At 42.1% G+C, this 16,572-nt stretch overlaps 1 protein-coding gene across 5 annotated transcripts in view; it reads right to left on the minus strand.

Annotated features, from left to right (window-relative positions):
• Window positions 1-16,572, minus strand: part of LOC307016891 (MAM domain-containing glycosylphosphatidylinositol anchor protein 2) — a 185,576-nt gene that overhangs the window by 53,440 nt on the left and 115,564 nt on the right. For 3 of the 5 annotated variants that reach the window (XM_079646256.1, XM_079646255.1, XM_079646254.1), the window contains exon 9: window positions 8,691-9,011. In XM_079646256.1, coding sequence (XP_079502382.1) covers window positions 8,691-9,011 — 321 coding nt within the window. The remainder of the gene's footprint in view (window positions 1-8,690; window positions 9,012-16,572) is intronic. The other 2 variants (XM_079646258.1, XM_079646257.1) reach the window with 1 other exon arrangement.

A 16,572-nucleotide genomic window follows, 5' to 3' on the forward strand; every position in this document is an offset into this window, starting at 1 on the left:
CTGTGTACCCAGGCTCTGGAACACTCTGCCCCTCCATGTGAGGTCAGCCGAGACACTAGGGTTTTTTAAATCCTCACTAAAGACACACTTCTTCTTCTCCCTGGCCTTCTAGTCGGAGCGGAGTATGACACCTGACTATTCCCTGTGTTTTTTATATATCTGTTGTAATTTATTGTGTTTTATTGTGATTGTTGTAATGTGTTTATATTTCATGTACAGCACTTTGGCTCGACCAAAATGCGATTTTAAATGTGCTTTATAAATAAAACTTGATTTGATCGGATTGCTGTATGTATTTGTTTATGGCCTTTCTTTGGGCACACAGTGGTTATGTCTGAATTTCTATCTGTCATTTTTGTGTTGTCTGTCGTTGTTTGGTTTGTTTTAGTTTTCTTGTAACTATATGTTAGGACCCCATTGAAAATGAGATGGTTAATCTCAAGGGGTTCATCTTAAATGAATACATTTCAATATAATATGGCTTACTACTCAGACATTTGATTTATGTTCAAGTACTAATACAACAATATGAAAATCCTGGTATCAGGAATCTGCATTTGAAAGGTACTCAGGGAAGTTCAGAGTAATGGTCCACCTATTTTTTATACATAAACTGGTATTCAAATAATGATCGTAAAAACAACTAAATGTCAACATGACGGGTCAATTATTTAACCAGGAGCCAACTACAACATTTCACAAACATGCTAAATTAAGAAAGTGTCCACAGCAGTTCCCTTAACAACAATCTGACAATTTTCTTTTACACTGTTTTAAATACACTTGATCTTCTTTACTGTACCATCTAACCTTAGGCTGACGTCAACAGACATATATTTTTCATCTTCTCCTTCATAAGAAGATTGCATTACTTTTAATTTGAACATTCTGGAGGAAGTGTTTCATTAATTCAAAAGGCAAAGTGGAACGCTAGGCATGGCACTTGTTGAACTGATGGATTTAGCACAGTGTCAATTAAAATGATACTACAGGTAAACATTGAAGAAGTGATGCATTAGTATTAAAAAGGGAACAGGAGGTTATTAGGTCACATTCACACCAGCCTTGTATAGTCCGGTTGAATCGAACTCTAGTGCGTTTACCCGCTTGGTGCGGTTTGTTTGGGTCTGTGTGAACGCAGTCCGAGACCTCTGAAGTGAACTAAACAACCGGACTCTGGTCCGCCTAAAACAGGTGGTCTCGGACCGCTTGCAAGTTAGGAGTCACAAGAACGCGGATGTCTTCAAAATCTTCAGCGAAAGAGTGAAGCAGAATGAAGTGTTGAAAAGTGTTGTGTAAAGTGAAAATGCTCCGTCAACTGTAGCCTACATAAAAGTAAGAGTCACCTGTCGTCAGTGAAACGCCCCTCCTTACTGCACAACGTCTCTCATTATGATAAATAAATATATAATATAATAAAGTTGACTTTGATTATGTTATAATGTTTTTTAACGCACGTCGTCTGCTTATCATCATATGTGCTGTCCACTAGAGTCTGTTGATGTGCTCTCCAGATTAACAGCAGAATGAAAATAACCTGCCGATGCTCCATGGCGGAGGCTCCGGTAGAAATTGCCGGGATTTCCGTTTTTACCCCCTTATTGTCTGACCAATTGTTGAACAGCATTTCCGTACACGTGACTTGTGCTTAAAGTTTATGGTCAGTTTGAGTTTTGCCCGTGTGAACGCAAACCGAACCTTCTGAAAAATGAAACAATGTAACAAACTGTCGCCTGGTGCGCACCAGAGAAGCAGAGTATTAGGTTTGAATGCGACCTTAGAAATAGAGACCTTGTTCCTTTGTTGATACATTAATGTATTCACTACCTATTGACACATTTCGGCTTAACTTGTGACATACTAGCGCTGCATTAAGAAATATATCACGTTTTTCAAACCACAGCCTTCAGCATCAGCATGTGGGAGTATGAAAGAAATGAAGGCCTTGTTTTGTATGGAAGCGAAAGCGTTCTTGTGGGAAAATAACCTTTGTGGAACAACATCTTACAATATCAAGCCTTAAACACATTTAGTCAAACTGATATATACAGAATATATAATGATAACTCTGATTCCGCTGATTTATAAAGCATTCCTGTGTTAAATAATGTAGGAAACACTGCTATGCATCAAGGATTCTTCCTTTCCTCACGATACAGCCGCTGCAATCAAACAATGAACTTAAGCAGCGTCTGCATTACCATATTGTTATTAAAACTTAGGGGATAATTTATGAACTTAAATATACAATTAATGATAATCAATGTAGACTCCTCAGCGCCAGCAGAAGCCTGGTGATCCGCTAATAGGTTTAGCTCAGCCATTGACCGAGTTATAAATTATTCTGTCTAGGCCTTGAGCAGGCTTCTGTTTACAACCTACATACTCGCTGACCTTTTCTGGTGTGGATTTGATGCGGCTGATCAATTCAATATTGTTCCATAAAAAAGGGTTATTAAAATTTCATCCCCCAAATGCGGTGTGCGAGCCCTGCTGTAATGCGAAAGATTAATTTGCTGGCGTTAGGCTAATGTGAATCGCTCTAATATGATTCACATTAGAGTGGGCCTCAGGGGCCAGCATCGCAGGCCTTCCTGATGCAGAAAGGGAAATTAATTAAAAACAATAATCGTGTAATTCTGCTCATTACTTTTGCTAAAACAGTAGCTCTTAATGCCGGTGTGACTTTTTGATGTATGTCAGATAGCAACTGCTCGCTCAGGGGGGCGATCGCTCGTTGGCATCAGGCAGGTGTCAGGGGCGAGGTGAGGAGGAACAGAAGGGAAGTATGGATAAAAGAAAGCCGTGCATCTGGGCTGGAGTAGAGCTTGATAACTCTCGCTCTGACAGACAGGGGTATCTAGGACAGGAGAGCGCTCTATGCTTCCTATTTCTCCCTGTTTCTTCACTCTCACAAGCCCCTGGACCATGCCAAGTCACTTTGACTAAGAACATTAGGGTGTCACAGCTTGGGATTTGGCGTTTGCAATTCTATTAGAGCGACGACTCCGGAGGCATTCGTCTTCCCTTCCCTCTACCTCTCCTCCTGGAGGCGCCTCCGCGAGCCAACAGATGCAGGTTTTTACACATCAAAGCTGTTGACTTGCCAGAGTCGTTCCTTCACGCCTCTAATGCTCTTTGCTTCAGAGAACTGTACCTTGGTCCCTTGATCAAGTTACTAAACGCGGCTTTGCACATGGCTCACCACCAAAGACGGGTGGCTCACGCTGGGACCTGGAAATGCAGGCGAGAAAAGCATCTCAAGGGGATTGGCTTGTGCTTACGCACCAAGAGACAGGCCAAGAAAAAGAAGGGAGGGGGGCATACCAACACAGAATACTGAGCAAACAACAAAAGCGGGGCCGAAGTGTGCTAATAAAGTAAATTCACAAGCTGGGAAAGACGAGCAAAGGTCTATGTATTTGGCAAACAATACAGGGCCAACAGCTGATGTGTACATGTGGTGGACATTTCCCCCGAAACACTGAAAACGCGTCATAGCAATACAACAACTCTAGAAACAGATTGTTTGTGCTTTATACACTTGGGCTTTGAAGCATAGTATTAATAAGTAACGAGAGTCTGTAGAGCAACAGAACTGGCTCTGAAGTGAGAACACGGCAGAATGATTGATTTATCAATACAGAAGCCCGGATAAATCTCTTCATTAGGTGTTCTGCTTTGAAGATGATGGCGAACAGATGAAAGTGCCGCACGACATCAACAACTGTAGCGCAGGAAAGGTGCTTTATTTAAATAAAACCACATAATAAGAAGTAATTGGGTTCTCAGAAACAATCGGGTTGGAAGGAGGAGGCAGAATTATTAGGAGTGAATGGATGTGTGTCTTCCTATGACATAAACGTATGCTGAAACTGTTACATCTTAGAACAGATTACTCCTCCTGAGGCATGTCTTCTCCATTTAAGTGTCACTAGCAACAGTCAGTATGACTAATGGCGCATTTCCACTACAGCGTGGAGCGCGGTTTAAGCGTGCCGTGCCATGCCCGTTTTTGGTTGCGTTTCCACTAGACGTAGTTCCGGCTAGCGGCTACTTTTTCACAGTTTTTCTGGCTCTCCAAAATCGAGGTTCTTTCCGGGCCGGCTGAGTATGCTAAACTAGTGAGAGAATCGCTGGCAACTACAACAAAATGAATCTATTTTACCGTGATTAAATTGTAATACACGTTTCAAAATGATGCCGAAGTAACAACATACTGATACCGGTTAGTAGAAACCATGAATTAATGCTTTGACAAGTCTGCAGACAGACGGCAGGCGAAAAACCTTTTAAAATGCGTGTTTTCTGAATGGAGATCGGCTAAGCTAACGCAGTATATGCTCCGACCGTCCACACTCACAACAACGGCCTATACAGACATAATAGCGACTGTATTCGCCATGACACAGACAGTCTGTGGTTTGTACTTGTTTAACTTTTGTCTAGTTTCTGAACAGATATGAGGAGCTGTGAGCTTGAGTGCTAACAGCTAACGACTGATGTTGGTTTTGTGTTTCCCATTGAAGATGACGTCACGGCTCCGTCTACACTGTGTTACGATAGTTACTACCCCAGTTCCTAAACTGTAATGGAAATGCAGCATGAAGTGAGCCTGGCCTACCAAGGCCTAACTATACCGTAATAAGCCGTGCGAGGCCCTGAAGTGGAAATGCGCCATAAGTGACCTCTGTCCACTGTCACTGAGACAGGGAGGGCAGCAGCAGCAGCAGCGTGTGAGAGGAGGTGACCTTCACTGGTTGGGTGTCAGAGATGGAACATCTTGCTATAGAGCTCGTGATTGACCTCCACTCTAACACAGGGCCATGGACCTTCGAGGGAGTAACGGCTTTGCTTCTGGAAAAAAACGCTAAAGGTTTGTTTCTAAGCATTCACCGTGTCCCTTTGGATTGATCTAGGCCATGAAAGTATGTGATGAATATAAAACTTGGATCTTTGAATTATTTTGCATTCATTGTACATTCAGTAGCTGGTGAGGGCCACCTGAGTTTATAGTCTGAAGGTCTTTTTCCTCCTCTGCTCTTTCATTCACTCTGTGATACCAGACACTGGGGCAGTTTGTGATTCAATGTACTGTCTGATTTATTTTATTCGTTCTTGTTATTCTTATTTCTATAACATCTCATCTGTGTTCTCTTCTTTTTGTTGCTTATGATCTCTGAGGAAGGACGTATTGCCTAACCTCCTCCTCTCCTCGTGTTCCTGTACCCAGATGTCCGTGATGTGGATGAGTTGCATCCCAGTTGCACCAAGGCTCCGTCATATTTCCAATATTTATCGATTTTGTTGACAATTTTTTGCTAAACAAGTACTGATTGCACATTTGCAGCTGCTTTATAAATAATGTAACTATACTTTGTGTGGGAATATACTGGTTTAATTGAATACAGCACAGCTTCTTTAATTCTTTGAATCTGTATTTCATGAATATTGAATATTAGCAGAATGCCATTGGATGTCTTCTCCTTCAGAGGAGACTTTAGAGGAAAACAGTTAGACAGATTTTTCACTTGACCATTTGCCGTTTAAATACCTTTCTACGGCTAAGGTGGGAATGTGTTGCTGTGTGCACCTTTCACCTACATTACCTGAGCATTTTATAATATATTGTACACCATGAATGTCTGCCAGAGTTGGAAGAATATGACACTTTCGTCTTCAGCAAGATTGACCTAGGATCACTAATTAGATCAGTTCTCCTCCCCCACAGCGCTGGGATCAGCTGGTCACTTTACTCTTATAAAAGTCACACTGACTTGTCAGAATGTGTTTGGGTTTTTTAGTAAGATACTCTTCAGCAGACTGGGCTCTGGTTTCAGACAGAGGGTGAAAAGAGGCAGAGTAGAGGCTAAAAATACAATTATGAAACCTGAAAATAAGCATATTAGGGCCCCTTCAACTCATTAACACACAAATTAACTTTGAGCCAATGATAGTCTCTTAATCACAATATCTAAGGTGGATGTGGTGATGTCACAACATATCTCCTAAAAAATGTAGATGTGTATTCCCAACTTCAAAACATGTATCAAAAAAAGGTCTGGGTGAACCGATCAGGACTGACACTATTGACTTGTATCTATTATTTGCATCGATAGCTAAGAGCATTGAGAGCCAAAAATGGAAACAAGACAAATAAAAGAAATTGGGTGAGTGACATTAGATCAATAAAGTTGATTTAAAAAGGTCAATATCAATTTAAATATATAATCAAATATTATTTTTATGCCATGTTTAAAAAATAAGAGCATGCTTGTATTGAATGTTACACTTCACAGGTGCAAAGTGTGGGGGAAAAAATGGATTCAATGCCTAAAGATAGCAAAGAGAGAGTCCTTGGTCACATGCCGGGTGAAACATGGGCACACTGGCTAACATGGCGGCAGATGGTGCTGGAACGCCATAAGGGTTTAGGAAATTGGGGGTTCATTTTTGGATTTAATATGACGTTTTACAAAAGATAAACAATAAATTCAATATTTATGTCTCATGCCTAGCATCGTAGTTATGACATATTGCTTTTTCCACTTAATAGTCCTAGATACTCTATAACTGTAATAATTATATTAAGGCTTGAGGACATTTTATATGCTCCTTATCAAATCAAGTTTTGATTTGATAAGGAGAATTCTCCTTTACTCAATTGGAAGAATTCTTTTAATTTTGGGCTGTAAGTATCATCTTTGTCAGTGATTTGCAAAGAGAGCTTTAGAAAGTAAAGCAGCTGTGGATGCAGGGAGAAAAAAAAGAAATACTTTTTTCCTTTCATACATCCTGAGTAATTGTCGCTGTATTTTGAAAAGCTTCTGGACAGTTAGTGCTTATTTGCTTTTCACTGTTCTAATTGTGCTGCCTTGAGAAAAAAATGATACAGTACGTGCCCCCTGCTGGTTTCCAAACGGTAGGCAAAATCACTGTGAACTATTGCTGCCTGTGGTATTAACTGCTCTCACTGCTGAGAGGGGGCAGAGGGGAGGGCAGCATCATCCATTCTTTTACTGCATTTATACAACTGAGGCAGGGGTTAGTATATGGATGTGTGTTAGTTCCTTTATTGAACATACAGAAGCATTTTTTATATTAAAAAAAGCCCTTGCCACTAATCTCTTTTTAATCTACACAACAACGTGTCTCTACCGAGTGTTTCTAATTAATGAAGGCCATCCAAAAAGTCCAGAGCCTTTGTTTACTTTTGGAGTCAGTACTGCTGCGTAGCAAACCACTAACCTTTGATATGAGCTGTCACTGCTGCATAATCATAATCAATTTGGCCAAAAATGTAACACAGTCTTCTTCAAAGCACATCAAAACTTCATTAATACTCACGCAGCCCAGTGGGTTACAACTAAGCTGAAACGTGAACATCATAGAGTCACATAAAAAATGTTGTAAAAAATGGCAATCATGGGCTAATCCTCGTCAGAAAGAACAGCATGGGGGCCGCTCTTGTTCTTCTTCAATCAAAAATATTGGTCGTGGGTGTGTCAAGTTCATCTTGAATCAAAGCCTAGTTTGAGCTGCGGCCATAATTCAGTTTTATTGTTCACACTTCAAAATCTGTTGAAATATTTTATGCATTCCGACGTTTGGCAAGTCAACTGGGGGCGGAGATTTAAAACATGGTCGTCAGCATAGAGCTTGTTAATGTCTACGCATGTCAGAGTAGTTTAAAACGGACACACTGTTGCACAGGTTCTTTCTAGATTACGGTTAGTTCAGAAGGAAGAATGTACGGATTAACTAAGTAGGCCATGAGACAAAACAATGAAACTGTGGCTATGAGACTTTTTCTGTTTCCTATAATCACTTGCCAGAGATTGGTAGCACCCTACATAGATCGCTTTCATTTCCTTCCTATCCTTCTTCTGTTCTTTTTTTCCGGCAGAGAGAAACATCCCAAGCTCTTGAATGAGTGAAAACGCTTTGAATCCCTGATGTTCATTCAAAATATTCCAATTCAAATCTCCATAAATGAATAGAGAATGAATAGTAGTGGGAATAAATTAGCCACTCGCTAATTAGCCGTTAAGCCATCTTTGAATGTGACATTTTAAGAAAAGGAAGAGGTTTCCGAATGAGCGACAGTAGTGGGGGGTCTAAGGCCCCGGGGATATGGCACACACTCTTTGGGTCTTCTCCAACTTGAGCGTCAAAAGACACACACACACACACACACACACACACACACACACACACACACACACACACACACACACACACACACACACACACACACACACACACACACACACACACACACACACACACACACACACACACACACACACACACACACACACACACACACACACACACACACACAAACATGCAAATACCCTAATAAGTGTGGACATCTGTAACTAGGGCTTTTGACCTCAGTTAATAATAGTTCGCCACAGTTCACAGTCAGCAGATAAAGTCCCCCCCCCCCATTAATGTAAGAGGTGGAGTAAGAGCTGTTTCCTCTCAGACCCGGCTGAGGACACCAGGGGACTGGACTAATTGTACAGTCTTCAGAAGGAAATTGGATGGGCGTGGAAGGAGAGAAATGTAGGCATGTTCAGTTTTGGTCACACTGGACCTGAATATAAGGATTAATCAATTATCAGAGAAACATTCAACGCACCTACATAATCACATACACTACACATACAGTTTCATTTACTCACATTGTACAATCAGCTCCACCTCGGCCTCCCGGGGCTTCACGTTGAACCCGTTATACTGGCTGGTCTGGCAGCGGTACGAGCCCGTCATCTCCCTGGAAACATTGACAATCCGCAGCACGCCGTCATAGCTCTCCATCTGCATGCTGCCGTCCGGCATTGGCACCTCCTTGTCGGCTCTCGACCACAAGATGATGGGTTTGGGCTTTCCTGAAACAAGGCACTCCAGCTCCACTGTGTCACCCTCGCGGGTCACCAGGGGGGACTTGCCCCGAGGGACTGTCAGGTTGGGGGGAACTAAGAAAGAGAAAAACAGAGGAGGGACTGATATGGGGCTCTAGAAAGTCAGCAGGCGGGGTAAGAGGAAATCGTCGACGGGGGGAGGGGATCGTGTGGGCGGCATGGAGGGGGGAAGCGAATGAGCATCCAACAAGTTGCAATGGCAATGAATATCAGCAACATACACAGCTTATATGGAAGGACCATGCAGATATTAGCAGCGGTAATGGCTAATGGCTGGAACTGAACGATCTGACCATGTACCAGAAGTAAAACCATCATGGGGGGCAGCAGTGAGGAAGTTCAATGCAAATCAAGCAATGGCAAACAATGAACAATGCAATGAAGAGCGGACAAGCAAGTACACTTTGTGACCATGATGGTCAAAGAAAATGAACAACAAATGCTCTTTTTTGGACCAATAATTTATAGATATTAGGAAATCAGGAACTGTGAGCCCTTGTTTGTTTTTCAACTCTAGCTGAAGAACTGTATAGAAACTATACAAATAAGAAGAACATATATCTGAAATGTGGGACTTTAAGAGGGATGGATTCATTGACAGGACTTAAAAAATGTTTTTGTATTTGTCCTTGGTTGAATCAGTAATTTTGGCCACAGTCACACACATTTTCTGAAGTCGCTCCCACGGTTTTCTGGCAACCTCACGGTGACCAAAAACTCCAGGTAGTCTCTGACTGTGGCCAAGATTATAGATCAAAACTGTTGATTATATGCTTAACTTTTCAACAGAGACAATCTCTCCCTGCTTCCAGTCCAGTATGAGAAGCTAAGATAACAGCCACCTGTTTTAACTCCTTTGATTTTCTTCCTATCTTTTCTTGTTTCATCTGCGCTCTCAGCTCTCTCTTGCTTTTTTTGGATTACTCGGTAAACATGGCAATATAAGTTTGTCTTTCACATCGATAAATGACCCCTTGGCCTAGTATTGATCCTAGTGGCACCTTGTACTTGCTTACGGTAGGAATGAAGGTTTGCAGAAGTCTTATTATGTTTGACCAATCCATGAGGTTCAGCACTGTGAACTCCCACCCTACAGTTCCTGGGCCAGACTCACAGCCGGCAGTGTTTTGTCACCAAGGACTACGGCAGAAGAACTTAATGTATTCTCAGATTCCTCCGATCGATTTCAAAGTACGGTTTCTGCAATAGTTCCTAGTCCCTTGGAAAAGTTCCTGCAGTAGAAAGAGGCTATAAATCGCTGATGTGAAGCTTAAAGTATCCACCTAATAATCCAACTACAAACACACTTTATGTACTCTACATCTGCCTAAGCAAGGCATTGCCCTTCCAAGATGCCATCAACATCATCGTCAACATTGCCATTCTCATCAGCAGTAGTATCATCATCATCCTTGTCACATTTCCATCATAATGTTGATCATCACATTGCTTTCTCATCCCAGTACTATTTCCAGGATTGATTTTGCCATTGAGATTACAACATTCATAATTCTTATCACCATCACCATCATTACCATCGCTCTCTGCAGCTTTTTACTTCTCCGCCCGCCTCCTCGTGCAGCTACTCAATCTCATCACAGCATCATATATTTCAGAGTTTACAACAGAACACTCCCAAAGGTGATAGAGCGTTATTGCTGTCCGTGTTAGAAAATATGACCCAATAAATAGTTTGCCTTTGTTTAACGGACACTAAGAGCCTTGACTGAAAGGAACAATGAATAATAAAATAAGTGCGTAGAGGCAAATTGCTGGACACATTTGCAGGTTTCAGTGAATGTTTGTGTGTATATATATCTATGTATTCTCACTTCGGAAAGCAGGAAAACTAGCAGGTTGGACTAGGCAGTCTGGTTCCTCATCAAGAAAGCTAGCCAAGTACATTTGTTTAATTAGCAAACCTGGCAAAGTACACTGGCTCATAGAGTGTGCTCTCTCTGTGTGTGTGTGTGTGTGTGTGTGTGTGTGTGTGTGTGTGTGTGTGTGTGTGTGTGTGTGTGTGTGTGTGTGTGTGTGTGTGTGTGTGTGTGTGTGTTCATGTATCTTTGTGCAAGTCAAAACCATCAGATGACCCCAAGTCTATTTTGTAGAAGTGCTCCCAAAAATAGTTTACAGCGAGCAATTCGAGGAGTAAAAATCTTTTCAGCAATGATGAAACCGTGTCATGCTTCCCTGATGATGTTCGAAGCACTGCCATTCTGCCCAAACAATACTGCAGCTGGAATGAAGTCAAGCAACGATGACGTTTTATAGTGATGAAATCGCTAGCAATTTCCAGAAAACGAAGCAGAGTCCAGCTATAGTTATTTTTTACCATATCTGTCTCGGTGAGAGGTAAAACTATAACTGCTACTTCAACTTTGCAACCGCCAGTTATCTCTTTTGTCCTCAAGGTGTCTCAAAAAGTATTTACTCAAAATGCTGGAACAGTCATATGCGAAACTAGATGTGAATTGTAGATTATGAAATATTACAAAAAACATGCAGCCCGGCTTCAAAGGTTGTGCTTAAAACAGACAGAACAACATATAGAAACTCAGAATAATAATTTATTAAGACATTTGGAAAAGTCTCTGAATAAGGCAACAATTCACATAATTGTCTCTTATTGAATTATTTGTACTTTCCTTAGGGCAATGGAAATGATCTGTAAGCACAAAAACAGCACCCTATAAGTTAAAATAGCAAATGTGTTAACATACAGAGATGTTTTAATGAAGATACTGAGCAGTTAGCATTCATTTGGAGGCGTGTTTCTGGCTAAATAAAGAATATAAGTTAAAACAACAACTCAAATAGTAATTCTGAATAAGCTCGGAACTGTTTTCGGGTGATAATAACTGGTGATAAAGTCTTCATGATGGACACTCTTTCATTCACATGTAGCGATTGTATCCGCTGTTAATATTTAGATGTTGTTCATAGCAGTGTTAAACCAATTCTCCTGTACATGGGAAATACTTTTGCTGATGAATAAGCCTTTTCAGCCATTGCAACCGACATGTAATGCTGTTTGGCTTTACACAAACATACACATGTCGGTGTCATTAGCCTGGGATAATGAACACTGGTCATTGACAGATAACTCTTGGCAATGATGTTTGGCACCAACCGAGCAGCAAAAATGATCTTCCGCAGAGACAATGACAGCAGACACTCATTTCACTCTCACACTCGCTGATTGGTATTCGCACAATGTCTGGACTGTGGCAGCCAGGTGTCAAGAGCTGACATATTTCTTTCCACAGCATATTTTCTCCACTTTTCCGAACGTATCCTTGGGTCCAAACAGTGAAGCAGAGAAATGACAGAGTCAGGAAAAGGGGGGTTCAGCAAGCATCCATTAGAGGGCGGAGGAGAGGTGTATTCACTGAGTTGCCATCATTACACCTGGCTTCTCCACAGCCCAGATTAGACAGGCAATTACAGTTTTCTGCCTATTGGGTTTGGCAGCACAAATACTAGCCATCAGCTGCCATTGTCTCTCTCCCCAGCATCACGGAAACACAAACAGACATACTTTTTCTACTGCATTCTTCATCCTTCTCCCTTTTACCAAGTAAAGACTGTGCCTTTGTGAGTGAGACTGACCACTGAGAGGCTCAGTGCGGCACCTAGCCTGGTCTCTACTGTGCTCTCATTGTGCCAAAGCCCTCCAAATGCCAGTGATGCCTGCAGGGCATGCCCGCTGTGTGCGTATGCTTGTGCAGCGCGCGCTTAGGTGGTTTTATGTCTCTGCATGTGCATAGCCGAGTGTTTCTCTTTCCGCCCACGGCTGACCCCATGCTGTGATCGCGCCTCAGTTGCTCAATAGGATGCTTCTTGTTGTCGTTGCAGTCTGAAAACATTGTCTGTTTGTGTACTTTGTGGGGCTAAATTGGGACAGGACCCCCTTGTTTGGCCTCAGCAGGGCAGCATATCTCCAGGGCCTCTGCTGGGATGATGTGGAGGGAGTGGAGGGACTGATTGCTGAAAAGCTTTCAGCGGGATCCAGCAGCGCCGCGGCAGACAGAGCCCAATGTGAGCCGACTGCAAAACGTGAGAATATGCAACACTTTGCATTTTCATTGACGGGAGCCAGTGGTGCCCATTGACGTCTTTGAAAATAAACAAAGTTCCGGCTGCCCCCTTTTTCGGGTTTAGTGCTGTGACATCACTCCCTGTCACCATGGCAACATAGCGCTCTCTAAAACTGCAAGTCCTGCAGAATGTGTTTCTGTATGTGTTAGTGTGTGTGTGTTTGGACAGCTTGAGGCCAATGAGTTGGTCACAATGTGACAGGGCTCTCTGCTCCTCTGAGTCCGGGGCCCCTGGGGACAGAGACGAGTCTCAGAGGTCCACTGTGGACACGTTTGAGAATATGTGAGGGTGGTAGAGCTGCATATAAATCCTGAGTTGCTGAAGTCTAATAAATAACCACTGATGTGTTAAAATTGGTTTAGTGCATTGATAAACTGCAGCGACACACTTCTGACCAAACATATTACTGTGTGTGTGTTATTTTCTAGCTCCCCTGATATCCTACAACTTACCTTGCGATCAATCACCCTAACCCCTCATGAATTCATGTGGCGGAGATTGTAGAACAGCCGGCTTTCCACACAAAAGCATTTACCCAACAGGTGAGAGTAAAAGGAAGGCCCAATTCCCAGTTTAGAAACAAACAAACCTGAAGTATCGCCATTTTTCTGCTGCCAAGTAGTGAACAACTGCCTGAAAAGGACCAGAGTTTATGTACATGGCTCAGGGGGGTTTGACAGTAGTTAATGAGGGAGGGTAGAGGGTTTTCTATTCATGTTTCCCTCCCAGGTTTTTTCCAGCTGGACAGGGAGGTGATTTCCCAGATGGCCACCTCCATAAAGCATGACTTCAGGTGGTGCATTCAAGGCTACACGCATTACACTGGGAATAATGTGCTCTAGTCTTATTAACATATTTTATGGACTCACATCAAAGTGGAAACAGTTCTACTGTACGATAACTACCGCTATACTGCCATTAAGGTATTGTGATTACAGACAACAGTGTTTTTTACATTGACACGTTTCCCCAGCAACACCACAGATGTCGTGCTGAAAAATGCTGCCAGGTGGTTATATGCCTGGATGTGGCATGACCGTGGCATCAATAGTTGTCATATGGCAAACATCTCAGGACAGCATCCCAGCTTTGTGACATCTGTTCGGCCCCTTCATCCCAGTTCACAGCTCACTGGGCCTGTTTCCGGACCCCCGATGGCTTGTTCATCCAAAACTGGAAAACACTGCTCCAAGATGATATTATTTTTAGCTCAGTTTGCCGTTCCTAACCTAATTTAGCATTTGAGAGTGATCAGAGACATTTTATTTGAGGTTTTAAGGTGTGATTGCAAAAATGCAGTACTTTTCTCATTATCTTTCTGCTTTTTAAATGCTTCAATTAATGGATTGGACCATCTTTTCAATGTTGAGGGGATAGATATTGTAGTGATGTCCTATTCACTGTGTTTCAGGAAAACTCATTATGGACTAATATGCCACCGAACTGACCATTTGCTGCCCTGATCAGTGATTATTCCATTGATAGCTTTAGGGAAATCTAGACACAACAACCCTGTCAAACTCTGGATTTATATGCATGTTCAGGCACATGGTGTCTTTTTTAACCTCTGTAGCAAAACTGTAAGGAATGAATCAATTAATTCGATCATTCGATTTTGGGAAGTGTCCACTCCAGCAACGACAACTAATCCTGAGAAACACACCAACAAAAATAAAAATGCTTGTTTGTCTCCAAATTTACCCCAAAAAGATGCTGTAGAAACTGATTCCTGCTTTAGACGGAAACGCAGAAAAAGTCAACTGGAGATGACGTTTTTCATCAAGAAACCAACAGAGCAAATGCTGGCTAAATAAACAATCAGGAACATATGTCATTTCAGTGGTTGCTAAATGAGAAGCCTGCTTTTTTCTCCCTCAGTGTGAAATCAAGGACCCATTGTTTCAGAAATTGCTCAGAATGCTGAGTTTAAAATCTGCCTCTGTTTCTTTTAAGTGCATGCATGCCGTGCATAGCAACAATAACTAAGGAGGCAGGGATTAGCTTTAAGTGTGTATACCGCCAATTGCTGGACCAGCTGGATTTCCTAATGAACACAAAAACACATTTTCAAAAAGCAATAAAAGAAAATGACCATATGACTGACATCAACAAAGAACCACCGTTTGTGAAAACTACATGAGTATGAAGCATGGAGGGAAAAAAACAGCAAACAATTTGTTTCCACCCACTGTGACCAGACAGCAGTTGAACCTTTGCACCCCGTAGGTGTTGCAAAGGTTTGCAGAGTTTGCAACAGAAGCAAGCACATCAGCCCGGCCAACAGCCAGCGGCCATACTGTCCCTATTAAACTCAAATGTTGCATGGTCACTGGAGTGATGGCAGCTCATGACGAATCAGAGTCAAACAGACAACAGGACATTTGAAAGGAGGATACACAGAGACGAGCCGGCCTGCAGCCAGATTCCTATGACTCAAACTCATACCAGGAAAAAAATAAATAAACGACTTTGTATTTATTAAACTGGCTCATTTTTAATTAACTGAGCACTTAATTGATTTGCTTAATTCATTAACTGCAGTGATTCTTTAGATTGACAGAAAAACTGGGGGGTGACAGGATCTCAGGTGTGAGCGGGATGCTAATTGAGGAAATCATCACGGGAGGATTTATCTCACTCAAGAAGAGAGCGGTGACTTTCACTCCTAATACTTACTTTGTGAACATCAATCAGACTGAGGATGAGCTGCTGCCCAGTGCTGATGCTACGCTGCATCAACAAACTGCTCTCGCTGTGTTGTTTCCAGGACGCCAGGTTCCGTAGGATCACGTGTTTGAAGTAATTAGAGCTGCAATGAGCGGGTATCAGCTTTAAATTTCAAGAATCCAACCGTAATCATTAGATACTATTAAAGATGTTTCTCTAATGCGGTCCCAATGGTTGCTCCAATCTAAAGTCACATAACCATAGAATGGCAATTATTATCTCACAATAATCCAGCAAGACACACCCAGTATACACACATTTAACATGCAGACTAATGATGAGAGGATTAATAAGATAGTATCTATCCAACTAAGTTAGAAGTCTCATAACTATTTTCAGTTGTTCCTGTGCCATGCTGTTCTTAATCCTGAGAGTATCCAATGGGGAGGTCGGTGTCCTTGTTTCCAGACCACGCTCATAAGCAAACGAGCAAATAAGTTGCTTATTTAATAAACGTGCCATGATAGTAAATATGAGCCCTGTTTTGCAAAAATGTGGAATAATGCAGGCCGTTGGAATCTGAGTTGAAAGAAGGAAACGTAATAAATATTCTCTTTTATAAAAGCGGTGCCGTCGGCTGGGGCTAAATCCGGGTTTGGAATCTGGAACCGGAGCCAAGGCTGGAACAGCCAGCGAGCTCCAAAGTGTTCAGACTAGAAACACTTTAGGCTCAATCGCTTTCCAGCCACTATCCCAGCACGAAAAACCCTGGCAGACCTGCTGTGTAATCTCCTCTAAACGCTTTTATTAAGACTTCTAATTGAGGCTCGGCTCTCTCCCTTCAGGAAAACAGGCAGAGGAACAACAACAGGGC

This window comes from Notothenia rossii (genome assembly GCF_949606895.1).
Source record: "Notothenia rossii genome assembly, chromosome: 8".
Taxonomy (NCBI): domain Eukaryota; kingdom Metazoa; phylum Chordata; class Actinopteri; order Perciformes; family Nototheniidae; genus Notothenia; species Notothenia rossii.